This window comes from Penicillium verhagenii, assembly GCF_028828195.1.
Source record: "Penicillium verhagenii strain IBT 33310 chromosome Unknown utg000007l_segment0_segment0, whole genome shotgun sequence".
In the NCBI taxonomy this organism is placed as follows: Eukaryota; Fungi; Ascomycota; class Eurotiomycetes; order Eurotiales; family Aspergillaceae; genus Penicillium; species Penicillium verhagenii.
Window position 1 is genome coordinate 629,324 of NW_026643171.1, and position 26,454 is coordinate 655,777.

General features: G+C 47.9%; 14 protein-coding genes across 14 annotated transcripts; 7 read left to right on the top strand and 7 right to left on the bottom strand.

Moving 5' to 3' along the window:
* Positions 1-54: 54 nt before the first annotated feature.
* Positions 55-1,503, top strand: N7466_006927 (splicing factor ESS-2 family protein; the record flags this gene model as incomplete). Its single annotated transcript, XM_057166316.1, has 1 exon — positions 55-1,503. The coding sequence occupies one exon, from the start codon at positions 55-57 to the stop codon at positions 1,501-1,503; it is 1,449 nt and encodes a 482-aa protein (XP_057019357.1).
* A 601-nt stretch (positions 1,504-2,104) lies between these two features.
* On the top strand, positions 2,105-2,683 carry N7466_006928 (uncharacterized protein; the record flags this gene model as incomplete). Its single annotated transcript, XM_057166317.1, has 1 exon — positions 2,105-2,683. One exon carries the CDS (start codon positions 2,105-2,107, stop codon positions 2,681-2,683), a length of 579 nt encoding a protein of 192 aa, XP_057019358.1.
* Positions 2,684-2,954: 271 nt separating this feature from the next.
* Positions 2,955-4,632, bottom strand: N7466_006929 (uncharacterized protein; the record flags this gene model as incomplete). Its single annotated transcript, XM_057166318.1, has 5 exons — positions 2,955-3,059; positions 3,366-3,637; positions 3,816-3,903; positions 3,983-4,485; positions 4,545-4,632. The coding sequence occupies 5 exons, from the start codon at positions 4,630-4,632 to the stop codon at positions 2,955-2,957; spliced, it is 1,056 nt and encodes a 351-aa protein (XP_057019359.1).
* A 206-nt stretch (positions 4,633-4,838) lies between these two features.
* On the bottom strand, positions 4,839-5,222 carry N7466_006930 (uncharacterized protein; the record flags this gene model as incomplete). Its single annotated transcript, XM_057166319.1, has 2 exons — positions 4,839-4,999; positions 5,081-5,222. 2 exons carry the CDS (start codon positions 5,220-5,222, stop codon positions 4,839-4,841), a joined length of 303 nt encoding a protein of 100 aa, XP_057019360.1.
* A 360-nt stretch (positions 5,223-5,582) lies between these two features.
* Positions 5,583-7,505, bottom strand: N7466_006931 (MID1 family protein; the record flags this gene model as incomplete). The annotated part of the gene is made up of 2 exons (XM_057166320.1): positions 5,583-6,250; positions 6,317-7,505. 2 exons carry the CDS (start codon positions 7,503-7,505, stop codon positions 5,583-5,585), a joined length of 1,857 nt encoding a protein of 618 aa, XP_057019361.1.
* Positions 7,506-8,205: 700 nt separating this feature from the next.
* N7466_006932 (RTA1 domain-containing protein) lies at positions 8,206-9,198 on the bottom strand (the record flags this gene model as incomplete). The annotated part of the gene is made up of 3 exons (XM_057166321.1): positions 8,206-8,405; positions 8,472-8,860; positions 8,939-9,198. 3 exons carry the CDS (start codon positions 9,196-9,198, stop codon positions 8,206-8,208), a joined length of 849 nt encoding a protein of 282 aa, XP_057019362.1.
* A 2,081-nt stretch (positions 9,199-11,279) lies between these two features.
* On the top strand, positions 11,280-11,876 carry N7466_006933 (uncharacterized protein; the record flags this gene model as incomplete). Its single annotated transcript, XM_057166322.1, has 1 exon — positions 11,280-11,876. One exon carries the CDS (start codon positions 11,280-11,282, stop codon positions 11,874-11,876), a length of 597 nt encoding a protein of 198 aa, XP_057019363.1.
* A 272-nt stretch (positions 11,877-12,148) lies between these two features.
* Positions 12,149-14,165, bottom strand: N7466_006934 (magnesium transporter CorA family protein; the record flags this gene model as incomplete). The annotated part of the gene is made up of 2 exons (XM_057166323.1): positions 12,149-12,728; positions 12,799-14,165. 2 exons carry the CDS (start codon positions 14,163-14,165, stop codon positions 12,149-12,151), a joined length of 1,947 nt encoding a protein of 648 aa, XP_057019364.1.
* Positions 14,166-16,015: 1,850 nt separating this feature from the next.
* N7466_006935 (homoserine kinase) lies at positions 16,016-17,312 on the top strand (the record flags this gene model as incomplete). Its single annotated transcript, XM_057166324.1, has 3 exons — positions 16,016-16,436; positions 16,604-16,902; positions 16,968-17,312. The coding sequence occupies 3 exons, from the start codon at positions 16,016-16,018 to the stop codon at positions 17,310-17,312; spliced, it is 1,065 nt and encodes a 354-aa protein (XP_057019365.1).
* A 694-nt stretch (positions 17,313-18,006) lies between these two features.
* N7466_006936 (signal peptidase complex subunit 1) lies at positions 18,007-18,449 on the top strand (the record flags this gene model as incomplete). Its single annotated transcript, XM_057166325.1, has 3 exons — positions 18,007-18,054; positions 18,124-18,183; positions 18,252-18,449. The coding sequence occupies 3 exons, from the start codon at positions 18,007-18,009 to the stop codon at positions 18,447-18,449; spliced, it is 306 nt and encodes a 101-aa protein (XP_057019366.1).
* A 251-nt stretch (positions 18,450-18,700) lies between these two features.
* On the bottom strand, positions 18,701-19,251 carry N7466_006937 (SCF ubiquitin ligase complex subunit HRT1; the record flags this gene model as incomplete). The annotated part of the gene is made up of 4 exons (XM_057166326.1): positions 18,701-18,799; positions 18,855-18,925; positions 18,991-19,069; positions 19,141-19,251. 4 exons carry the CDS (start codon positions 19,249-19,251, stop codon positions 18,701-18,703), a joined length of 360 nt encoding a protein of 119 aa, XP_057019367.1.
* Positions 19,252-19,896: 645 nt separating this feature from the next.
* Positions 19,897-21,324, top strand: N7466_006938 (uncharacterized protein; the record flags this gene model as incomplete). Its single annotated transcript, XM_057166327.1, has 1 exon — positions 19,897-21,324. The coding sequence occupies one exon, from the start codon at positions 19,897-19,899 to the stop codon at positions 21,322-21,324; it is 1,428 nt and encodes a 475-aa protein (XP_057019368.1).
* Positions 21,325-23,591: 2,267 nt separating this feature from the next.
* N7466_006939 (SMI1/KNR4 family protein) lies at positions 23,592-25,223 on the top strand (the record flags this gene model as incomplete). Its single annotated transcript, XM_057166328.1, has 2 exons — positions 23,592-23,602; positions 23,687-25,223. The coding sequence occupies 2 exons, from the start codon at positions 23,592-23,594 to the stop codon at positions 25,221-25,223; spliced, it is 1,548 nt and encodes a 515-aa protein (XP_057019369.1).
* A 475-nt stretch (positions 25,224-25,698) lies between these two features.
* On the bottom strand, positions 25,699-26,406 carry N7466_006940 (thioredoxin domain-containing protein; the record flags this gene model as incomplete). Its single annotated transcript, XM_057166329.1, has 1 exon — positions 25,699-26,406. The coding sequence occupies one exon, from the start codon at positions 26,404-26,406 to the stop codon at positions 25,699-25,701; it is 708 nt and encodes a 235-aa protein (XP_057019370.1).
* Between the last annotated feature and the right edge of the window lie 48 nt (positions 26,407-26,454).

Below are 26,454 nucleotides of genomic sequence, written 5' to 3' on the forward strand. Positions count from 1 at the left end.
CCTCACGCTGATCTTTGATCTTACCTTCAAGTTCTTCTCATTCTCCACGCCACCATGGCCTCTCCATCGCAGTCGCAGGCTTTGGCCAAGAGGCCAGATGGTCAGCTTATGCCACCCCCACCTCCTCCAAATCGCATCAAACGCCCCGCAACCGTCCTAGACGAAGATGTCTACACAACCGCCCTCTCCCATATCATTGCCCGCGACTTCTTCCCTGGTTTGCTCGAGACCCGATCCAAACAAGAATACCTCGATGCGCTCGAATCAAAAGATAAAGAATGGATCAAGAGTTCCAAAAAGAAACTTGCGGATGTCATGCGTACTCCCACACCGGGCTTGAACGCACGGAGAAAGACCGATACCGCATCCGTGGCGGGCACCCCGCAACACATACCAGGTCGATCAGATGAGACCCCTCGGGGATGGAGGGGTGATACACCCATGTCCGTGGTTTCTACCTCGACTGCTGCCACAACCATAACAAAAAATGAGCAGGACCTTATCGATGCGTCGAACATGAGCCTTATTGCCTTCCAAGCAAAATATACCAGTGATGATAACGAGTCATTCAACAAGGTCCTCGACAAACATAATATCAAGCGCCGTGAAAAGAATGGCTGGCTTTGGAACAATAACAAGATCCCATCGGCGCGACAGATTGCTCATCACAACCGCGAAGTGAAGCGCATCACCGCGCAGGGTGGGAATCCGGAAACCAGCCTGATCAAGATAAATGGGGAGGGTGATGATGATGACGACCGCCCCGCTATTAAAACAGACCTAGACGCTCGTCCAGCAAGACCCGATCATTGGAAGTCTCGCCCGGATAACGGACTCATGTTCCTCCCGTCGTCTGTCGAGGATACTCATGAAACGATCCAGCAAAAGGCCGAAGCAGCGTCCCGCGCCGGTCCCAAGCGGACTCTATATCAAAACACCAGACTCCTCGACGCCGACGCTGCAGCTGCAGCCGATGCCGCAAATCAAATTCCCGCCTCGCCTTCCATCTCTGCTATCCAAGATGCCATTGCAGGCCGCCCGCGTCTCAGCCAGTCAGAGGCATCTGCTGTACCGGGAGGAGAAACACCACGAGTTAACGGATATGCCTTTGTCGACGAAGACGAACCGGAATATGAGGCCCCTGCGCCCGGGTCCCTAGAAGCTGATTGGCGTCTTCTTGGCGCAAGTGATGCAACACCAAACCCGTTCCAGCTTCGTGAAACTGGCAAGCGTGAAGCTCTCCATCACCGTATGGTGGATCGTGTCGCCCGCAATAAGCGCGCTGAAAAGGCTACCCGTGTTACCAAGACACCTGTGAATAACACACCCCGGTTCACTAGCGGTCCGCGTCTCGATGCATTAACCCCCACACCGAGGTCTGGTGGAAAGATGTTGACGTCTGCGGGGCAGAGCTTGTTGTCGCGAGTGGGGAGCACCCCGCGATCTTCTGGAGGGTCGACTGGGTTGAAGAATATGTGGACTCCTACACCGCGACGGAAGTAAATAGATTATAAATTATGGCTAATGATATGTACGATTACCACGAAGCTAGATGCGTTTTTTCACTCCTTTTCAATATCAATAGAGAAACCAGCGATGGTTCCAACCTGTACTTCATTTGAAACTTCTGAAATCCATTAAATATTAGGACTATACTTACTTGCATGAGCTACATACTAGTGCGTACTATGTTGTCATCATCCCCATCTAAACCTTCAACGGTAACTATAAAACTTGGTGGAGTGGATAATCGGAACGATCAACCCGATCTTATCCGGCCCGACCTCGGCCTCTTTTCGAAATCTACTTCTGACCTCGATCAACTTGAACTCTTTGACTTTCTAAAGTAATCCGTACATATCTACTTGCCTGTACAATCTCAGTAAGTCTGGAACAAGCACAAAACCTTGGACCGTATTATCTGTCGCAGATGCTAATATGTATGTAGAATAGACAGGGTTGAACATTCTTCCGGCCTGTGAACTTTATCAACCCTATATCAGAATCTCTTCCACGGCCAATCTGCAATATTTCAATTTTGCTGTCCAAAGCTGCATCTATATTGCATCTGCTCCGGCTTATTGATCTATCAACAAAGCCCACCATGAGTATAGACTCAAGTCCGGGTTCGACAGAACCCACGCCTACTACCACAGCCGCTACATCGGGTGGCGACACCGGCACCAAATCAGCCCAAGAAAAAGAGACACAACCCACATTATCAACCTCAATTATCTCAACACTATGCTCCCCCTTCAGCACGCTCTTATCTGCAACCACGCTCTACCAAGGCAGCAAGGAGGATGCATCCCCGCCAAATAGCATCTCCAAGAACGAGCAAGAGCAAGAGCAGTCCAAATCTCAAGAACAAGAAAAAGAACCACAGCCAGAGTTACTAGAGCCAGAACCAGAACCATATTACAAACCAAATGAGGTTCCGCTTTTCAAAACGCTCCAAAAGAAGCGACTATCAGGGACACGCACGAAGCAACTTCTCCGCGCGGCGGGTCGAGCCTACAATGATCCCCCGCCACCGCCGGAACTGGGCACTTGCTGTGGCAGCTCGTGTGATCCTTGCGTTAATACTCTGTGGCGCGAGGAGAGGGATGTTTGGAGGGAGAGGTGGGGTGATAGGAAGGTTGAGGGTGAATATGCGGATGGAAGGAAGGATTTGGAGTGGTGATTTTGAATATTGGCTTTTTTGGAGCGATGTTGCATGAGCGTGTGGTTTATACATAATGCCTATTAGCGTACTTGGGGAATTACTGCGTTCAATGTTTGCAGTAAACATTGCCATCGACAGGAGTCCCGTGGGTGAATTGGAAATATCGAATAGAGGCAAAGCTTGAAAGACATCCATATATGCACATCTGTATTTGCATTGAACAGGAGTCTGTTCTTCTACACATGCATAGTTTGTATTTCTATGAAATTCTTAGTCTAGAGTTATAGGATTAAATCTTGCCGCAATTACCAGCACAGTATAACCCGTTCGCATGGAATGGTGTATATCCAAATACAAATTGAACGAATTCGGGGGATTTAGTCGATGCACCTCTCTGGAAGATAGCAAAGAATGGGTAACGCTAAAGCCATAGCAGCCAAGCAAATCACTTGTTCTGAAGTCAGCAAGCAGACCATAATGAACATGCTAGAGAAATAATGAGCGACTCTCACCTGGAATAATGCGAAAGGTCTGTAAGAAACTAGCTTGTATAATGGCCTGCGTTGACTCTGGCAAAGAAAATGCGAATCGACTATCACTCAGAACACCTCGGATGATCTGTATAACGATGTCTTTGTTAGCAAACTTATAAATCTAATATCTATCTCTTGAAAGATTGCATCAAGCCATATGAACGAACCTCCAATGAGTCGGCACTTTGACCGAGATTGCGAAGTAGATAAGTTTTGAAAAATCCTCGACTGATCATCGAAGCCACAGTCACACCGAGAATCATGCCTACCTGCTGGCACAAGTAGTAAATGGTAAAAGCAGGGGCTGTCACGTTGTCGGGAATCGATGCAGATAAGCCAACGAATGAAGCTGCGAGCGATCCACCTAGTCCAAACCCAAGGCCAAATGGGTATAGCTGTTCCCAGATGGTTGGGGTCGGACTCTGTGGCCATCGCCAACCTATCAAGAGGCAGCTTATAATTCCAATCCCACATCCTGAGATTGCCAAGGCCTTGTATTTTCCCGTTCTGCCTTTCAATCAGCGCCCTAGGACTGGGGTTTTATTAGGAGGCGGATATGGATATGTACACTTACCGTTTCATTATACGTCCATATACAGCCGAACTCGCGACCATACCTAGAGTCACGGGTACGATAGATGCGGCTGCAAGGCCGTTTGAAGCATTCTGGGTCCGAACCCAGTATTCCGCCAGGTTGCTGCAGATCTGTTTTTTTTTCAGATGTGCACAGTTAGCCGAGCTGAACATTGAAGAGATGAGGAGATCGAATGGAAGATTGACGTACACCAGAAGCGCAAAAGAACATCAGAAACTGCGAGATGTAAATGGTATAAACTCCTTCGATCTTCAGCAACGACATTGGAGCGAGGGGGTTCCTAGTCCAGTAGCGTTCATTAAGCGCGTATAAGATCATACCAATGACGATAGTCGTCGATAGTGTCGCTAACATGAAGCTTCTCTTGGCCGATTTGTCCTCAATGAACTGACATAGACCCATGATTGCGGCAATCACTATTCCCAAAAGGCAGATCCCGGTCAAGTTGAGCTCTGGCCGTGGAGGTTCTTCGTCATTCTCTTCGAATTTCGGCTTACTGGTCGCGGACGGTAATCGCCACAGAGCCAAGAAGAAACAAAGAAGACCCAATGGGGCTTGAATCAGGAACGACCATCTCCAGTCGATTGCATCGGTTAATGCACCTCCCAGCGGAGCACCAAGGCTGTATGCCACAGTACCGACCATGGAGACGTAGCTTCGCAGCACTGTCAGTTCCCTGAGGGTCACCATGTCTAGAATGTGGCCGTTAGTTGAAACCGTTCTATCATCTGTGTATCTTGACTCCTCTCACCGTTGATAATTATACTGATCAAATCTGTCATGCCGGAACCACCAGCACCAGCAACAAATCTACCGGCAATTGTCACCCATATCGACATGGATGTACCGCTTGAGGGTTTGGAACGTTAGTCAAATCTAGATAAATGGAGTCTGTTTACTGTCAACTGTATAAGCGCACCTCATCACACATCCAATGGAAAATGTCAGGTAAGCCGCGAGGAGCGTCACTTTATAGCCGTAGATATCGCAAAGCCTGCCGTACTATTTTTGTCGTTCAGTCCCAACATATCCAATATATAGGCATTTACAGAATGTGGCCATTACCTACCAGAGGAAGCGTCATGCCATAGCCAAGATTGTATGCAGTGACGAGCCATGATCCCAATGAGATGTGGTTGAAATGCGACGCAATCTCGGTGTGGGTAGATAAGACAAAGGAATCATCGGCCAGAGCGAGAAATACCCCTGCAAGCGTAGGAAGGCTTTCACAGTCAGCACTCATACATAACTAGATTAGTTCCAGATTCTACGAGTTTCAAGTTGTACCTAAAAGAGCGGGCACGAAGAACATCATGTCCACCTTTGACTTGCGCCCCGCCATTGGCGTATCTGCGGCGCTTGGGGGGTTATTGCCGTGCTCATTTTCGACGTCGTTTTGGGATTTTGTCAGGGGCGTGGTTTCGTCCATTGTTGTCTGGGCAGTTAATTGCCTTTAGACCGAAGCATGCACATGTGCGAAATAAGTGCGTTCTTAAGCTGGGCAAGCTTGGACTGGATTTCAAATGTTGTGTTTTGTAATATCGATCTAGTGGCTTATCGCGCCATAAGGGCTTTCTAGCCTATCATCAATGGCAATATACCGACAGCCATAATCCCCACCCCTCTACACTTCTAACCAGTTAGATTCGAGTGCTGCTTCCGGGTTTATGAGTCCAGATGACTCAGTTTGACACTTAAAACTAGCAATGTTACTAGGCAATGTATATATCACGTCAATCGTCTATGCTCATTATCGAAGTATTTATCCAATAGTACAAAACCCGGCTTTTTACCATATCAACCAAATTCCCCACATCACAACCAACATATACACGCTTCCCCACATCCCTAGCCTCGCCCCGAGGTTTAGGTAATAGGCTGCTCCCAGATAGCTACATGTGATATCTCCATTTGGATCCCGATATCCATACGACGCGTTCAACCAGGATCCCGTCGGACAACCGAATCCCAATGCTGCGGGACAACTCTTGACCATATCGTGACAGATATCGGTACACGGAAGGATCTCCTTGTACGGACCAGGCTTGATCTCTGAATCGATGATTGGATTGCGAGACTGGTTCGTTATGACGGACCAACGGAGAGGATCGTCTTCTGGTAATGAGCTGCCATTGATAAAATCTTGTCCTGCGTTGCGGACTTGAAGATATGAGGCGTTCGAGGTGAAGTCTGCGCATCGGGGGATGCTGACGCTGCAGAGCCACTGTTTGTATTCCGTGGCACAGTCGGTGCAATTGACAGCGAGAGAGAACATGGATTCGGCCGAGGCGCTGCATTGAATTTGTTGGAGAGAGTAGTCAAAGTATGTGTAGTATTTGGATGTATAGTTGTCGTATATCTGTCGCAGGTCCTCGACTGTTCTGTTTGGGTTGGCTGGAACTGCGTATGCGACCTCTGAGCAGAAGGTCAGATTGAACAAGACAGCACAGTTGTCCTCTGTATTTCAATTAGTTCGAGCTTTAAGAAGAGGCAGAAAAGCGGGTAAGAGGGGGGGGGACGTACCTGTTTTGGTCGTGAAATTCATCGGTTGCCATACAATTCCACCTCCAGCAACGACGCCGTTGCCATAGGTGGATCCATTGCCTTCCATGCCTAAGATTCCTACATATGTCGAGCTACGATTGAGTCCCAAAATATAGAACTGTTCCTTGGGTCGGTTTCCTAGTCCACGACTGGTCATGCCAGTGTTCCCCTGGTTGCTGACCACCTGGGAATGCTTCTGCACGGCACAAAAAGAGGACGTCATGCCACTCAACGATGTGTCATTGAGATTGTGGGCATACATGGTATAGGGAGGGGGGCTAAGATCCATCCACTCTTGATAATTCTGCGAACTGGAATTAGACTGGGTCAGGTTGTTGGTCACCAGCAGCGCGGCGGATTGATCCGAATCGACAAAGTAGAGGAATGGATCATCAGGAACCACGTTGTAGAAGTATGCATCGATCGATATGGCAAGATCGTAGGAATATGAGCCATAATAGGATGTGGAGTTGTCCGCAACAACACTGATGTAGACATCACTATCAGCTTCAAGTTCAAAGCCAACATAGCCTTGGCTTGCCGTAGTGACATTCTGAAGTGAATCATCCTGGCCCGGACCGGGATATTTCAGATCCGAGGACGTCGAATAATAAACCTTCAGCTGGGGGAACAAGCCTTCTGCACCGGTGATGTTTGTAGAAGGCCTATCGCATGTATTCAACGCCACATAGACCGTAGTTGACGCGCGTTTCAGCAGCCCTCGTTTTCGGAGTTCATCTGCTGCCTCAGACGATACGACGTTGCCATCGGTATCAATATATTCAGGGAGTCCTTTGCCCGCGACTCCATGCTCCCCTGTCACCACAGATTTCGGAATATACCAATACTGATAAGCCCCGACTTTGATGGTGCTGTCCTGGAAATTGTTGTTTGCGAGAGAGGTAATGGCGACAGATCTTCGCACCAGGTCCAGCCCGGCCTCGTCCTCGTCCTCGCCCTCCTGATCTCGAAACTCTAGCCCGTTGAACGAGTCTAGCGCAAACGGCAAGCCGGCCCCATTGGCAATAGTCTCGATATTGGGGTTACTCTGGAGTTCGACATCACTCCATATATCGGCATAGGCGGTTGGTGCGCCGGCGAGCGCTAGAAGGGAAGTGACAATGACTGGTGCAGTCAGTTGGCACTGCAAGGCGGATAGTAGTCGCATGGAAAGTGGAGGACCGGGTTGCGGAAAATGCGCATGGAGGGGGTTTTAGAAAAGCGCACGTACGCGATTTAAAGAATTATGAGTACAGTGATCTCCTGAGGGGCACAATATTGTCGACAGCATAAGGCCGATCAGTTGTTTTGGAGAGAGAGTAAGATGTTAAAGATGTCAAGACTCGAGCTTATCGGGGAATTCAATCAATGTCTTATCGCTTTCTGCCTTGGTGCCTGGTATGGCCACGCGTATACTAAACGTGCCAAGCAAAGAAAAGAAAGGACTATGCCTAAAAATAAACCATATGGTCAAGCATTATCAAGTGTCTGACTTATGAAAAGAATTTCAAAATAAATACTTTTGATTTTTTTTAAAATTCAAAGTACAGTACATAAACCCAATAGTACCTGGAACTTGGGAACCTAACGCACATGCAGTAATATTCATCCAATTGGGTATCAAAACCATGGATTAACAAAAGAATCCGGCAAAGACGAATACCTATGCTATAATCGCATACATGACATTGAATTGACAAGATTAGCGGCAGTTTCGACGCAACCTTGAAAATATGTACGCACGCACTACCTAGTTCTACCTTATAGCATATACCATCAACAATCCCAAGAACATCTCAAAAAGAGGACCTCCCACAAAGACACAACAAACCCAGTTTCGTCACATTCCAGTCACAAAATTCTTAGCATCACAGAGAATTCCAGACTCGGCCAATAATGGTTCCGGGGTGGGCAACGGTTAGAGCAATGCAAGCAATCGAAACCATGGAGCTTTCTAGCACCATCAAATCGACTTGATTATTGGCCAAAGCACTGTTGAATCCACCCTTCAACTCAGCAACTCGAAAGATTGATCGGATGAAGATTGTCAACGTGGCAAGACCAAGACCTATATGAGGAGTATTAGTAACAGTGTGGAAGATCTCATAGAGCTAGACATAGGCAAGGCACTTACAGTAGATGAACATCTTCCACTTTGAGCTCTGTCGAAGACCACTAAACTCATTTTCTTCTGGTTTAGGACTCTTGCGCACTCGAATGGCAAATTCAGAAGCCAGAATGATGAATAGGAAGAGCGAGACGACTTGGAAGGCCAAACCAGCAATCATGAGGTTGATGCCAGTCTGTCGAAGACTATTCTCAGTTTCCGTAGCAATCGCCGCAAGTGCACCACCGGCCGATTGGAGAATCAAAGAGGTTATGTCGCAAGAGACAAAGAAGGTTGTATATGTTCGTGGGCGGAATCGAGCAATGTCTTCGCCATATATCCTGATTATCTTGCCCAGGCACACGTAGATTGATGCGCTGAAGAACGCCGGGGCAATGGTAAGACAGATAAGGTACCTGAAGTATGTATATGATTAGTTTATACTTTCTTATAATGCTTGATAGCCATGGCAGCACTTGAGAGCAGGCTCTTACATGAGAAAGCTGTCGAAATCGAAAGGGTTGGTGTGTAACATGATCCGGCCAGCGTATCCCAGGATCTCAAGAACAAGGCCGAAAAACATTGGAATCGAGTAGCCCCATGTTCGGTACTTGATCATGAAAAGAACCTGGATCCCAATGATGAGACCGAACAGGGCGACAAAGAAGGCATTTGCTGGGAGATTGGGCAGGTATTCCAGATTGGCTTCACTTATCGGACAAGTAGCTAGGGTGCAATTTTCAAAATGACCCATTTTGAAAGGAATATGGTAAATGTATATGCGTATGTAGTATATTCTCTCGAGGGCTCAAATATTGAGATGGAGATATGTACTAAGTAGTCCTTAGATTCCAAGGAATTGACTCTTGCTGAAATCTGTTGAAAAATTCCATTTCATCCAAGGCTCAGAATGTTATATACCAACATTGAAGGCAGAGCGTTCATCTTGGCCCTCATTTCTGGGCTATCAATACATGTAGCAGCCACATGGACGCACAGTAGGTAATGTTAAGATTTCGGCCCAAAAGCTTCTTTTTTTCTTTCTAGCCAATCATACATACAGCTTCGATCCTTTAGAATCTTATGAGTTGACGTGTATACTTAAACGGAAATTCAGCATTCGTATATATGCACAATGTTAGGCCCCCAACTGTTCAGATGTTTAGACCATACTCCATTTTAGGAAGTTCCACTATGGGACTTGTCCATCCGCAATGATTGGTCAATGCATCGGAATCTGACATTACTCCGTATCCGCGGACCAACTCACTATCCGTGTCCGCGGACCGATTAAAAGAAAGCCCATCGGTCCGTATCCGCCCAGCTTTCTAGCTCTATCCTCCAGGGGCCAAGCTGTTTCATTATGCCGGAATCAGACAAGGTCAAAACGTGTGAGAATTGTGTCCGTGCTAAGATTCGATGTGCACATACGCCTGATTCGTCAATATGCGACCGGTAAGCCGTTTCATGACGCTCGAGCACATCTATATGTATACTTCCGAGGGCGTCGTTCTAATTGGATTACTTAGTTGTCGACGTTTGAAGAAAGATTGTTATTTTCGGCCAGCACGACCACGTGGCCAGCACAAGAAACGCACGACGTAAGCACAGATAATCTGTCAAGCTTAAGAGAAAAAGCTTATGTACTGAATTGCATGTGCCACAGGCGTATTGAGGCGCTCGAAGACAAGATCGACCAAATCATGGACCAGATTAACCCACGCGAAAAACAAGTTTATCGTTGGACCCCGTCTACCAGCGAAGCTAGCCAGAACGTAAACCATCAGGCTTGCGATGTGATTGGCAAAGGGTTGATCAACTATGAGCTGGCAACCATCTTGCTAGATAGCTACCGCGAGTCGATGCGATATTTCCCCTTTATTATCCTGTCTGGGAGAACCACCGTGGAAGATCTGAGAGCCGAAAGGCCTTTCCTACTCCTTTGCATATTTATAGTCGCATCATTTCAAGATACGCCTTTACAGCGGTCGTTGGAAGATGTCCTCAAGTCTTATATTGGGGACATAATTCTCCATTCCCCCCACGAGAACCACCCCAATGCCTTGGAAACGTTTCAAGGATTGCTGGTTGTCCTAGCTGGGTACGAATGGCGCTTCTCTTCTTTTCCCCATAATAGATTATGTACGCGATACTGACCGATATGCAGAACTCGCCATTTATACCAACTTTGTCGCTTCAACGGCTACATTCACGTTGCATTGAGTATAATGAATGATGCAAGAATAGACCGTCCGCCCAAGTACCGAGTCGCGACCCGAGTTGATGTCGATGGGATTTCAGATCAAACGGGGTCGGAATCCATACCGGGATCAGCATCTACAGCCGATGAGCGTAGAGCCTTGATTGGGTGCTTTTTGCTTAATTCAACGTAAGTGGATCGACTGAACTGGGCCTTCATGCAGGATAACGACAAATCAATGAGTTAATCATAATGCAACATCTAGAAATTCGATCATTATGCAAAAGACCTGCACATTACCCTGGTCACCGTTCATAGAATCGTGTGCGGAAGCTTTATCGGCCAAATGTGAATATCCTACCGATCGATACATGATTCATTACGTCCAGCTTCAACATATGCTGGAACGCATGAATTTGTTGACCACGAAAAGTATAGAAGGTCACCCGGATTTAGAGCTTCAACTGCATTCGTTTCGAGCCGAGGTGGAACAGTACAAGAATCAGCTACCCATTCCTCCAACATGTGATGGTAAGTATGACTGTCAACTGCTTTCTCGGTCTAAATCATAGCGCAAAGATAAATCTCGAAAAAAAAAAAAAAACTGACACACCATACGTCTAGTTCTCATCGCAATGCAGTACCAAACACTAGAGCTCCAACTCTGCCAAATCAGCCTGTTAGATAATAAACAAGCCTCCACGCCATCCGATGGCTTCTTATTAGTCTCAAGAACTGACACGCTTTGCCATGGTCTCGCAGCCGCAAAACGCTTCGTCGACTTCTACTTTACCCTACCTCCCACTATCGAAAAGAGCTACAGTTACGTCCACTGGTTACAAACCGGGTTCGTTGTGGCAGCGGCATGTAAGCTGGTCATTGTGTCCCTGGATCCCTCGCTGCGTTACAATGTTCATGTTCAGGAACTGCGAGAGGCGCTTGATCTGCCCAGAGTGATGGGTTTCTATGTTGGCAGGCTTCAGGATGTGGCGAAGACGTGTAAGAACGGGGAGTTTGCGCATTATCAGAACTGGCTTGTTGCTGCCTCGGTTTGGTTTGAGAAGACTTATCAGGCTGCTAGCGCGGAGGTTTCAAGGACTAATGTTGAGATGTCGATGCAGGGGTTGGACTTTTCGGATCCTAATCTACTCGGGCTAGATTTGGATCTGACGATTGAGGAGTTGATGACTGGCTGGATGGGACCATTGAGTATGGGTATGGATATCCGGTGAATCTTAAAAGGGCCGAGGAGGCTACATACACAACATACTGCTATTTAATACTATACTATATGCATCAAGAAAAATCATTTGGTTCAAAAGTAAACTGTAAGAGAGAGAAAAATGAAATGCGTGTATAGTATGATTGTATCAAATATGTTCGTAAATGAATATGACGCTCACAGAGCCCCATGCTTGCAGAATTGAAGGTATTAACAAATCGAAAATATAGCTGAGAAATCAAACCAAAATCACAGACAAAATGAAAAACCAAAATCGAAACACTAAACCAGCTTCTGCCACCGAGCGAGAATCATGCTAACAACAACAATGCCTCCCATCACACCGATAATTCCGAAGAACCATCCCAGGCCCTCGGCGTTCTTTCCAGGAACTTCGACGTTCATACCAAAGAGACCGCAGATGAGGTTCATTGGGACCAAGATCGTGGCAATGAGGGTCACCTTGCTAAGAACCTTGTTGACATGATTACCCAGCACCAAGTTGGTGACGTTCAGCTGAGCAAGATAGTTGGTGTGTGACCGGCTCAGCATTTTCTCAAAGTGAGCCAAGTTGGACATCATGGTCACAACGTGATCCTGAATATCACCCAAGTAAAGGCCAATGTCACCACGAGGGGTCATAGCATATTGCTCATTACAGCGCTTGGAGAATCCGCGGATAACATCCGCCTTGCCACCCAACAGACGCATCAAGCTCATAACCTTCTTGCGCAGACCACCAATTCGTGGCAAGAAGGACTCGAAGTCGTCGACACGAGCGATGAAGACATGGTCTTCAATCGCCTCAGATTCGAGTTCCACATCTCGAATCACAGGGCCAAAGCTATCGACGATGTCGTCACTAAATTCTTGTTAGCATCCTTGCAAATAGCTGGGGGTTAGCAACTTTGTAGGTGTATGTGAGGACTTACATCATGGCATAACAAATCCAATCACTACTAAGCGAAACGTAGTCACGTAGTTTTCCAATACGCTTCCGGACGTTGGAGGCATGGGGGTTCTCCTCGAAAGAGAAGGTCAAGACTCCATCGCGGAAAACAACCATGTAGAAGTTGACAGGGTCGAGAAACTCCTCACTGGTCTTATCCATCTGGTAGAAAGTACGGAAACAGACAAAGTAGTACTGCTTGAAAAGCTCAACTTTCTCACGAGCTTCCTGGGTCAAAATATCCTCCGTGGTAAGAGGGTGAATAGAGAATGCTCGGGAGATAGCGCCCAACTCCTCCTCAGTGGGATTGACCACATCGAGCCACCAAACACCACCCTCAGGGCCCAGTTGGAAAAGATCGCGGAAGCTGTCACCAGGGAACACCAAATCTCCCAGGTCCGCCGCGTGCACCGTCGTCTGAGATTCGGACGAGAAGAACCCAAATCGAGTAGGCTGGTTGATGTTCTGGAGCTTCTCCAACGACTGCTTCTCGTCCTCAATCTGAGGGAATGCCTCCGACTCGGGAGCGCGGTATGTATCGGATGAGTCGGCCGAGTCCGACTTCTTGATCTCATCAATGTCGATGATCTTCTCACCAGGACGCTGAACGTAAAACATGCGAGGGCCCTTGTTCTGGGAGCTCACACTTTGCTGGCGACGAATGGCGAGTGCTCTCTCCTTCGCTTGTTGGTTCAGCGCGACGAATTCCTCCAGCTCCTCATAGTCGATAACGGGGATCCGACCAGGTTCATCGTAAGTGTGGACGCATGCCTCCTCTGCCGCATCGGTCACATCACCCGGTTGAGGCCGGATGATGCTGGCATTGCTAAAGGTCGGGCGCCTAGGATGAGTACCTCCCGAGACTGTACGTTGCAACATGGCCTCCAGATCCGGAGGCGCATGGCTGTCAAGTGTGTTGGCTCGCTCTCGGCGACGGGGGTCAGCAAAAGCCTCTACCGAATTGGGAGGCGACGAAGACCGAGCCGACACAGATGACTTTCGGGAGGCATGATCTTGTTGACCGACACTGATGCGGCGTGGCGAGTGGAATTGGGCCGCGGGATCGACCGAGTAGCGCCGACCTTCATTATCCGAGTCATCCACAACGGCCTGCTCAAAGTCTCGGAACAATGGGCCTGGATCACGAAGCGCATCCTGGGCCTGCAGGAGGTCAGGTCGTTCCAACGTCTCCCCCTTCGGTCCCACCAGATCCATACTGTGTTGATTTCTCGAAGGCTCCATGGTGGCCTCAATGCGGGGAGGGTTCATTTGGTAGCGGTGATTATCCAACTCTGGAGTGCTGAATCGGGTGAGGCACAGGTCCTTCTCGGATCGGGGTGATTCCGACATATTTGCAGTTGATTAGATTGCCAGTTTGACTGTTTGTTGGTTTTTTTTGGGCAATTCCCTCCAAAAGAAAGGAGTTTATGCTTTTTGGTGTTTGTATCGTATGGTGATGGTTAATATATATAAGATTTGCACTTGGCAGCTTGAACAGCTGCAGACGCAAGTCGGTAAGAAGGTTCGATTATGGTCGAGCGCCCTCCATCCAGAAACCAGACCCTAGGCAGGGGTCTGGAGTTACCGACACACGTCTGGCTGCCACAGTTGGAAGGGTTTGGGGGTAGGTCAAGTTAGGGAGGTCTGGTGTCGCCCCCGCAGAAGACCCGGAACTTGGGGCCCGCAAGAGGGTGGAGGAGAGAGGCCTTGGAGTAGCGAAGTCCCGCCAACTTGAAGGAGTCCCAAAAGATAGAGCGCGACTGCTCCAGGATTGCAGAGTTGACGCGAAACGAGCGATCTGGTCGCAGGTTTTTTTTTCGAATGCAGATTCTTCAACGGATGACGAAAGTGCAAGGGTCCTCAATTATTGGAATAAGAAAAGAAAGATAGAGAAGGAAGAAAAAATAGGATCTCCCACTTTTGAAATCACAGTGGGTAAAATTTATGAGGAAGAGGTAGGGGGAAAGAGGAATTCAACGCTAAGTCGTGGCGAGTGGAAACTAGACCGGGAGCCACTTTTTGCCTTTTGGCTCTGCTTGCGGGCCTTTTGGCTGCTCGTTTCTTGTTCCACTTTTTTTTTTCTTTGAGAAAATCCCCTAAAATCCAGGATATTTTTGTTTATTTTAATTTTAAAAAACAAAAATAGACATTGAGCATGAATTATTCAAAATCAATTCTTGCGAAGAAAAAAAAAGATCCGAAGATATTTATGATCTCAGGTATAGTACGCCCCTAATTACATGAAAATTTTCCACTTTTCAATGTTCCCAAGTGCTATCTATGGGTCTGACACGGGTGTCCCCCGGTCAGGCTTAGGCTAAGTTTTCGCCTATAACAAGACAGCTATTGGTCCATGAGGGATTTTATTGCCGTTTCTACATAGTTGATATGATGGAAGAAAGTACTCCGTATGGCTGGTTTCTTTTCTCTCAAGGTCATGGCGCTGTCCACTTGACTGCTTTTTTACTAGCCACATCCTACGTAGTTATAAAGTTAAGCCCTATGGATTAAAGAAGATTCTATAAAATGACTCACATGAGGATCAGATCTCCCAACTGGCCAATCGTGCAAGTTATAAATGTCATATATTCCGTCATTACTGTATGCACATAATCTGTATGTGAGGTGTGTTCGTACAAGAACCTTGGAGGTTTCTATCGCTTAAACACCTACCTAAGCGGGTATAGCCTCATAAAAACGGTGTAGTTCTGACACAGGATTCGTTCTTCATTTCACGCACTACACACTTTCAAATCCGCTTAGGCCGCAACTTAAGGAACGGTGAAAGTGGAGGCAAAAGTGGGATCTTGAGGGGATCGCATGGAATTGCCTTAGGTGAGAATCGGAGGATCCCGTGACCCGGGTGCTCCGTACACAGTAGAACAAAAGACAAGATTAGACGTTGAAGAGGGGCAATCGGGGGGAAAAGAAACATCCAAGATCCTCCCCCCTCTCCAACCAGTGATTGTCATATCTGGAGATGAATACAAATCCACTAAATCATCCAATCATAGTCAATCTGAACCGCAGTGATGAAGACGATCAGAGGGAATCTCCACTATTTGATCCCCCGACGTCGGACCATATTTTTTTGGTGCCAAGACCCCTCCCGCATCGAGTCATACCTTGAGATACCTTGATGACTTCGATTCCTATAGAGCTCGTCACACCTCTTAGTGAGCCGTGAACTATACACAATCATGCCCTCTTTCTTGATCAGAACCCCTTGCTCCTCGGCCAACATTGGCCCAGGGTTTGATGTCATCGGCCTGGCACTGTCCCTCCACATGGAGCTCCGTGTCACTGTCGATGACTCCAAGTCCTCGTCCGAACTGCCCTTGAACTGCCAGATCACCTATGAAGACCTGAGCAAGAGCACCGAGCAAATCAGCCTGGACCCCGAGGTCAACTTGATTACTCGGGTGGCCTTGTACGTCCTGCGATGCCACAACCAACGCGCCTTTCCCGTGGAGACCAAGGTGCACATCATCAACCCCATCCCACTTGGTCGGGGTCTAGGATCGTCGGGTACTGCAGTAGTGGCTGGTGTTATGCTGGCCAATGCAGTGGGCAACCTAGGCTTGAGCAAGGAGCGATTACTCGATTACTGTTTAATGATTGGTGAGTGCTTCCACCTGTTGGCGAAACTTGCCTTTATTCGACCGGACTTGGACCCATCCCCAAACACACCAAACACCAAACACTAATCCAAATCCAAATCCAAACCCACATCCGCAAACCTCCCCACTTTCTTGCATGCATAAGGCTAATAGAAATTATCTGTATAGAACGGCACCCGGATAACGTGGCTGCATCCCTGTTTGGTGGATTTGTGGGAACCTACCTGAATGAACTCAAACCTGAAGACGTGGCCCGGAAAGAAATCCCACTGAGTGAAGTCCTGCCGGCGCCTGCTGGTGGCATTGACACTGGTAACAAGCCCCCAGAGCCCCCTCTGGGTATTGGTCACTACCGAAAGTTTGACTGGGCTCCCGAAATCAAGGCCATTGCCATCATCCCAGACTTTGTTGTGCCCACCGCCAATGCTCGCAACGTCCTTCCTCAAACGTACACCCGTGCCGATGTGGTATGTTAATTGAGCTTGTCTCACCTATACTGCTTCGAACTTTTAGACTCACCAACTCGTATTAGGTGTTCAATCTGCAGCGTGCAGCCCTTTTGCCTGCAGCCCTGGGTACCTCCCCACCGGATCCTGATATGATCTTCCTTGCCATGCAGGACAGAGTGCACCAACCATACCGCAAGACTCTTATCCCAGGCTTGACTGAGATCCTCCAATTCATGACCCCTGCGACGCAGCCCGGTCTTTTGGGTATCTGTCTGTCGGGTGCTGGACCAACCATCCTGGCTCTGGCGACCGATCGTTTCGATGAGATCGCAGAGCGCATCATCGCACAATTTGCCTCCAACAACATTACTTGCCAATGGAAGTTGCTGGAACCCGCACAGGAGGGTACCACCGTTACCTCCATCTAATTCTAATGATGATGAGAATAAAATCCCGCTGCGTCATCGGGATCATTCGCCGCTCCCTTATCCTGCCGCTTTTCCCTTGACGCGCGTGCACGGAGATAGAAGCGCCCCAATCGGTAGCCATCATGAGACACGTTTTCAAAACTCAATGATTATTTTGGGACTGGTACTAGAATCTTGTTTTCTCTGCCAAGCATTGGCCATGTGTTGCTGCAAGATCCTCCGGTTCATCTCACCGCTGCTTTGCGGTTAACGCCGCAGCATGCGGGTGACTTGAGACACGGGAAGATTTCTCAGCAAGAGCCTTTTGTTTCATGGTGGGAAAACTTTCTTCGTATTTGAGCTGCCAAAGTGAGCACCTAGCATGATTCATATATGAGTGGGCCATGCATGGCCCTAAAGCTAGATTCAGAGATAAAGGCGTAGATGAATTACGAAATATTTCCACATGTCCATTTCACTAGTATTTCTGACACCAAAAATTCCACTTCAATTCAAGTAATCAAAATTTACTCAGTCAACATACTAATTGACATGAAATTTGACCATTGAGAGAGATTTGATCAGATAGTTAAATGCTTGTTTGGTTTCCATAGAGCTGGGGCGGAGGCGGTGGGCAGATGACACTCTTGCGATAAGCTGTTCCCCCAGGTTTACGTGACCTTTCATCACGAGTAATCCATTCACATTTCTAACTATGGACGAGCTACTTGCACCAATTCAGGATGCTTTGGAAGGCCAGATTGTATGTACCTCTAAATCTGGTATTTATGGTATATCATCATGGAGAGATGGAACTAACCTGACGCGACAGGACTTCCACGGCCAACGCCTGGCAGAGCTACTAAGCACTATTTTGCTAGTTATTTCTGGAGCAAGTGCCAACATATCCCTCAATCGATAATCGAAGAAATACCCTGCTAACATACAAATCCTCTCCAGGTCGCCAGTTTTCTCATCGGATACATCTACAAGGATATGTACCTTACACTTTGGGTCGGCCTAGGTGGCACGCTGTTCACAGCGCTCGCTGTGATCCCTCCATGGCCTATTTACAATCAAAATCCAGAGAAGTGGTTGAATAAGGATGGGAGTTCAAGAGGTCCACAAGTAGTCGTTGATGGGGTCAAAGTGGCATGAAAAGCATCTGGAAGAAGCATACAAATCTACAAGAACGGGATAACACATGGGATCATTCATCGGGCTTTGATAAATACCAAGGCAAAAAATAACTACCTAAACGCTGAGAAAGGAAATCATAAAATTCTTTTTATCTTTCAAAAAAGCGTACTTCTCCCCTCTGGTCATAGCCATTAAACATGTATGCGTGGCAGCAGCCAGGCTCCGGTGCATTTGTTACTGGTCTGTTGGGCATGTCCATCTTCTATCGTCTACCGACCATACTTCTGGAACTCCCAGTCACGGTTATCCAGCGGACACACTTGACGGGTCTTCAGCCATCTCGAGATGCAGTGGAAGTGGAAGGCGTGCTAGAAAATGTCAGAGCTGATTCAACACCTCTCTAGGGGTGTAGCAACTACTCACATTGCAGATACCCCAAGCGACAGTGCACTCCTCCGTTGTTGAAGATCCTTGGTTTGCTTGACACTCGATACCTGTTTCCGTTCAACATTAGCTGTAGCTCAACAAGTGTGACGTGACCTTCATTTTGACAACATACACAGGTCCATAATGTGGTTTCGGCAGATAGCACAGTTATCAACAACAATGTCCCAAGCCCAAAGAGCAACAGCGTTCCACTAGAAACATAGATTAGTATTTCATTGTCATAATGGCCAGTGCCCCCAAGGCGGTTGGTTTGTTTAGGTACCTTCTTCACTTCAAACTTCTTCTTACCATCGCTGGTACTATCAGAGGTTGTTGCGACAGCCTTGCCCTTTGAGGAGGCTGCACTAGAATCTTTCATCTCCACGTCGGCCATTGTTGTAGCTTGTATGGTGCTGTAGCGGTGGGAGGGAGGAGGGAGGAGTGAGGTCGGGAGTGGGATGGTCGGTAGCTTAAGCTAGGAGGACCTTCCGGGTATGGTCGTGTTGGATGAGGCGACTGGCGTGGGTTGAAATCCTTCACAACAATTTCCAGGTTTGCCTACTAGTACACTGTAGACTCCGTGAATAACCGAAGTCAGTGGTCGCTGAATAGGATCTAATCAAAAAATAGGAATGAGGCTCCAGCTTGTCTGAACACAGCAAAACCCCACTGTTTCTGGCGGCAAAACCCTTAGTCATGTGGTCTCCCCGCCTTGGAACTCTTCCGTCACTTTCCTACGACTCATCTTCTCCTTCACTTATGTTATAAAGACATGCCTTTTTGCGCTTCACTTATGTCGTTCCTTGCGACCTGGTAGATCCTGCTTTCAATCTTTTCTGCATTCACTTTTGCCCATATTCTCTGCTTTCCGGACACTGGAAATTACTTAATATTGTCGACAGCTGCTGAGCAGTGACAGGAACGACTTTCTACTCGATATCCTTGCCTGCTTTTCCTAGCGTCTGCGCTTTGCTTTACTTTCCTTTTTCCCATACACTTTCTGAATCAGGCTGCCTATTTTTTAAGCCAACCCATCGCCATGTCAACCCCAACTTCCAATCCTCCTACCCCCAAGGGCCCTCGCAACAACAACAATAACAATCGCCGCCCGCAGCCCAAGAAGAATACCACCCCCCATACACAGAATATGGCGCTTCTGACTACCCCACCTTCCTCACCGCCACGCAATATGACTCCAGCTGGCGTGGCCACAGATTCATCAAATCCCAATAATGTCCACCCCCAATCTAAGAAGAAGCCTCCCCGCTCTGGGAAGAAGCCCAAAGACGTGAACCGAACCGAGTCTGCGCCCAATGGGCACAATGGAGCAAGTGGAGCGAATGGAGCGAATGGATCAAATGGGCATCGACGCACCTCTTCTCGCACGAACGCTGCGAATGTCACCCCGCAACAAGCTAAGGATAGCGCATATGCCGGGCCAACTTTTCATGCATCCCCAGCGCCCTCACAATTGCCGATGCCCAGCTTCTTTTCCAAGTCGCTACCTGAGTCTGACCTCGCAACAACTCTTGAAACTGACAGCGATACCGCGGATACAGAAGGTGAGGTAGAGACAACTCCGTCCAAGCCCCGAGCTCGCCCCCCGCAGCAGCTCGCGGCTGGTGAGCCTGAGCCTCAGTCCACTCCTCTGGATTTCCTTTTCAAAGCTGCCGTACAGGCACGGAATTCCAATTCCATGAGCAGTCCCGAGCTGAGCAATCGCGCGCGCTTACCTCAAACCGAACCGAGATTGCCACATCCTAATCTGCCTGGCGGTATGTTCTCATTCGAAATGGGCTCCGAGAATGGGCGCGGCTCAAACATTGGGCCTTCCTTTGCGCCATCTTACCAGGATCGTATGACTGCTTTCCGCTCCTCCAGCTCGCCACCTACTCAGACCCCCGAGACCGAAGAGCAGCGGCGTGCAAAGAATGCGGAGTTGAAGCAACTGCTCCTTAATCCGCGCCCTCAGCGGTCGTCACCCAACTCCCCTGCACCAGAACACCCTGCTTCCCAGTATGGAGCCCGCCCGCATGTCAATCCCAGTCTTCCTCCTTATGCCACGCCCAGTCGAACGAACTCTGGTCCCCCAGCTCCTATCAATCGGGGATACTCTCCTCAGGTCCCGCAAGTGCCCAACCAGGCTGGTTACCAGTACCCCTACGCGAATGGTCACCAAGTTCGCAATACTGAGTCCCCACTACGACGTGAAGTTCCACCCAATCACTACCACGCTCCTTTTGCTGGCCCATATGGCAATCCATACATGGGAAGAGCATCAGTGCCAACTTCTAGCGACTCGACCAATTACATTTCCCCACAGCCTCAATACGCTACCGCAGCCTTCACTTTGCCTACCCACTCTCCGTCGCCCTCCCGGGCTGTCGATACCAGGCAAATGGAAGCTGATCTCCGACGGGTTCTGAAGATGGATGCGACTCCAGAAATCCAAAGCTCTCGTGTTTGATTTTCCTCACGTTTTGACTTTCTTGATGACGACCCTCTAATCACCGTCTTTTCTTTTCCCCTTTGATGTTTTCTTTTTTTTCTTTCTTTTCATTATGCCTCCTTCCTTTTATCAGTTTCACAATTTCCGTCGTTTCGCCATTCTTATCATTCCGTATCTCGGTATTTCTTTATCCTCTCTTTGCATTCTGTTAATAGGGGCAACCTGGACTGGTTCAAGGTCCCCTCGGTGGCTTCGTTTTGGCATGATTCCTTTCGCTTGCGATTGGTACTTTATTTGGAGGTGCTTCTGAGATACACCGGTCTTGCTTCTTGGTACAGTGCGCTAGGTTGGTTATTTTTTTTCTTCTTCCTTATTGAACGAGAGAGAAAGGGTGACCTTTTATTTGCATCGTTCGGAGTCGGTGATCTTTCCAAGTAGGGTACAAGGCTGGTTGGGTTTTTTTGTTTGTTTTGCGACGGTCAGCCGAGGATGGCTATGATTTGATATTCTTTGCTCTCTGCACGTTCGCTCTTGGTGATGGTTTACTATTATCGCTTTAGATGATCATTCGTTATTGTTGTCTTTTCTTTTCTTTCCTTCTTTCCTTCTGTCTCTTCATTTTCTTCACTTTTCCCAGGGCATTTGCTCTGATCACCCTGTTGGTCCTGACGAGGCACCATTTCCCCATGTTATGTAGTCTTTACCTTTGTTGTCTTTTGGTCTTCGTGACTATGTTGGTGTGAATTCCATACCGTCCACTCCTTTGGTTGAGTTTTTTTGTAATTTACGTATGATGTTGGTCTTGATATCGAAGGAGAGAACGAGTGTAGAGTACTCTCATGTGTACTAGTAGGGTACAATACTTGAGTATAACTACCTTTCCTGTATAGTATATGCTATTGAATTAATCATGTATAAGATACATAGACGCATGCATATAAAGATGCATATAAACAACGTCAGTGAGAGTGGCAAAATCGCATACTTGAACATCCACTTTTATTTTTCCTTGAGCTCCGAATGCAATTCAAGTGGAGCAACAAGCCACACCGTTTCGGAGCGTCGAATCACCGGCAAATATCCGAGTCCAGTAACAACGGCGTCTACTCCAAGCCTTTTCTGTTTGGTTCCGCTGCGCTGATCCCAATCAGACTGGGCCAGAACTGGTTCTCGATGGTTCTCGATAATCTTGGGAAAAGGGTCCAAAGGGTTAACTTTTATACTTCTTTTCCATTGTTCTTTAAACTGGATTCTTTCTCTTTCTCTTTCTCTCTTTTCGAATTTCCCTCCCCTTTTGCCTTCTCCAATAATCTTGTTCAAAATCAATAAAATAAAACAAAAAACTCCCCAGTTTCAACAATCCACATGGCTGACGTGGTCTCTGAATGTCTGCGTCGCAATGTTCCCCCTTTTAATCTGGGTCACCGACGCCACTCACTGCGCTCCACTTTTCTGGCCATTGGAAGAGGCCATATGGTTTAATTTTCTAATTTTATAAATACGATCGTGCACTCGATTTGGTTTTTGCAGGTCCGGGGGGGAAACATTGTCCGAACTGATGAGGATATGCATGGAATTTGGGTTTTTAATTATCACTGTACTGTATATCACATTCTACCCTAATATTAAGTATACCCTCAGCTCAAATGTCAGCTCATTGTAATCTTCGTCGATCTTTGTCTCGGTTGTTATGAAGCTTAATTAGGATGGAGTCTAGACGCCACGGTGGCTGAACTTGACATTTAGCTAGAATTACTAGAATAAATAATAGAAAGGAGGATCCGAAGAAGAAATCCATAGAAGAAGGTAGTTTAACACTAGTGAAGGGCCTATACATAGTCGATAGGAACAAGAAACATCAACAGAAGTATACCCAAGTAATATGGTCTTGTAGATTGACGTATGCCATATAACATATACTTGGTAACCAATGTCTTAGTATTTTCTACATTTCTTATATAAGACATTCTGCGATCAGGTGTCGACATCATGATCTGCATGCCTGAGGAACCTGGATGCGGCCAGGGGATGAAGTGATGGGATTCATAACTTTAGGGGAAATTACCATTCCCTTTTTCCCTTTTCCCCATATTTGCCCTGAACTTCATTTTATTGAGAAAAAGAAAAAGAAATAAAGATTACAAAGAAAAAAAAAAGAAGAGAATTGCAAGTTCTATAAAACTCCCTGGTTTGCGGGTCTATGATTTTAGACCTGCCCTGATTTCCCTTTCCCTGCCAAAAAAAACCTCCCCCTCTCTTCTTCTCCATCAACCCGCTCTCCCACCATGGCGAATGTGTTAGTCTAATACTCCCCCTTCCCTTGCAGATCAATATCTCTTTTGATCAAAAAATATACATCAGATCTAATTTGGTTTTGCAGATTCGGCTCAACATGGCGCTCCTTTTGGCATACCATGACCTCCTATGACCGTCATGCCTCCCACGATTCTCCCTACCGTACCGGTCGACACGTTCCTCTCAATCAAAGCCGTCATGAACCTCTCACATCCATTGCCACCAGTGCGATCGAATCTCGTCCAGATCTCTCCAACCCATATGATGATGAATCCTCCAAGGGCTTCACCAACGCGCAATCCACCGAATTCAACGGTTCCCCGACCGACCCTGGTTCCCCAAACCGCCCATATTCCCCCGGCATGAGATCAGCGGCTTCGAAACGGAGATCAAATGATCAGGAAGGAGGAGAGATTCAAATGCAAAGTTTCCACGATGGGGCACCACCACCTCCGCCTGTCGCTCACTCCTGGCGAAAGATTGAGAGATGGCTGGAGAGTAACTACGAGGAATTATTGGATAACCTCGGCGAAGGATGCACACAGAACGATATTAACGAGTTGGAACATGAGTTGGATTGCAGTTTGCCGCTCGAGTTACGGGAGTCTTTGATGATCCACGATGGTCAGGAGCGCGGAGGTCTCCCTACCGGTATTCTCTTCAGTTCCATGCTGCTGGACTGTGAGGAGATTGTGCAGGAACGCCACAACTGGAAGACCGTGAACGAGGAGTTCCTCAGTGCTGCCATGATGTCGACTCCCGTGTCCAGCTCCGCCGCAAGCTCATCAGCCGCTCCCCCTCAACCCAATGCCACATGGCGAAACGAGTTGCTCGATCGCCAGGACTCTCAGCCACCCGGTGCCGTTCAAAAGGCCTACGCTCACCCGGCGTGGATTCCTCTGGCCCGCGATTGGGGTGGTAACCTTCTTGCGATCGATCTTGCCCCCGGTCCCGCCGGTAAATGGGGCCAAGTCATCATTTTCGGCCGTGACTATGACTGTAAATACGTGGTTGCCCGTTCCTGGGCTGCTTTCCTGGCTACATTCGCCGACGACCTCTGCAGTGGCCGAACTATTATTGACGAGGAGACCAACGAAATGAAACTCAAGGAGTTCAAGTCGCAGAATGTCGAGCCGCCGTATATGGAGGTTCTCCGGTGGCGCGTTGACCAGAAGTACGGCCGTCGCCCCCAGCGCCGACGTGGTCCCAATGGACTGGGTGGAAATGCCAATGGTAAGGGATCCACCCGAGATTCACCTTACGGCAGCCCAACTCGCGCTGAGGAGCGAGGCCGATCTCCCAACCGCTTCCCCAACCGAGGACCCGCTCAGAGCCCCAAGACCCCCTTCGGTATGTCCAGCCCTCTTGCTCGGGTAACTGAGGAGGGTCCTTCCGGCTCCGCGGGGCCTACAATTTCTGAAGATCCACAAGAGAGCAAGGAAGAGTCTGAAGAGGACTTGCTGGAGGTGACTACCCCACAAATCTCCAACAAGGAAAATGAAGGGTTCCCCGAAATCAAGCCCTCCGAGGACAAGTCCGAGAAGAACGATGAATCCGCAGAATCATCATCCAATGTTCTAGACTCCGAGGTTCTTGGAGAGATGAAGAACGTGGCCATTTAGATCATTTTGTTCTTTGTCCCTTGTTCTTGTTCTTGTTTTTTTATCCTTTGTTCCTCTTTTTTTTTCAGATTTCATATTCTCAAGGGCGACTGGCGTCTGATGATGAGCTTCTGGATCTACATGACAACTGCTCTGCTTCCGTGTATAGAATTCCCCATGCTTTTCTTCTCTCCGGTTACCGGCTTCGCGGCATTTCATTTTGTAACTTTAGGGAGCTGTTCTTTTCTTTTGGTTTTGCTTGCGACTAGCTGTGTTCACGGTCATTGATATTTTTTGTCTGTAATTCTATGATGAATCAGTTCTTGAACTTTCAGATGTTCTTCTGTTTGACTTCCTTTCAAGACTTGTAGATTTGGTTAGATCTTGAACTTTGATAAAGAGTCGTGTAGATTCTGATATATGTACTTCATGGTAGATGTAGGTCATTCTAAGTACATGAAAAGTCGTGGCAAAAGAAGAAAAAAAGGTCCTATATTTAATCCCATTCGTCGTCGTCATCATCGTCATATCGTCCTCGTTGTCCAACCTTCCCACTCTGAATCAGCTTCTTCCGCAAACGAGTCCCCTTCCTCACATCGTACCCTTCATCCTCACTCTGATGCTCATCCTCATCCTCATCATTGGCTGCAAACTTCGCTTGCACCAAAACGCCCTTGTATAGTAACCGTTTCTCCAGAACGGCAACGCTAAAGCCCGCCTCTGTGCCATTTGTCCCACCAGCACCCAATCCCTCAAATCCAACCACCCGCTCAACCCCAACTCCATCCTTGAATCCAATCACACAGGGCAATACCCGAATGCTCAGTTTTTCAGCCAAGAAAGGCGTCTTCCGCACATCCACGCGCGCGAATTTCACCTCGTAATGTCTCCCCGCTAACTCCTCCAGCCGTGCATCCATTGTCGCGCATCGCGCAAAATCATCATGTGCAAAATGAACAATACACCGCGTTGTCGATGTTGTAAAGTCTAGCACACTTTGGTCGCTGGTGAGCGTGGGGTATCTCACATCTTGTGTGTATGTGGCACTGTTGGAGTTGGCGGAGCGATTGTTTTTTTGAGCGGCGAGCTCGGCGTTTAGTTGTTGGATGCGCTGTGTACGGTAGGCGGCGTCATCCTGGTCTTCGTTTTCGAGGGATGCGAATAGAGCTTCGTCATCCGAATCTCCGTGGTGATTGTCTGGCATCGTCGGAGGGTCTCTCTTTTTTTTTCCCGGAGGGGTTGTGAGGGGTTG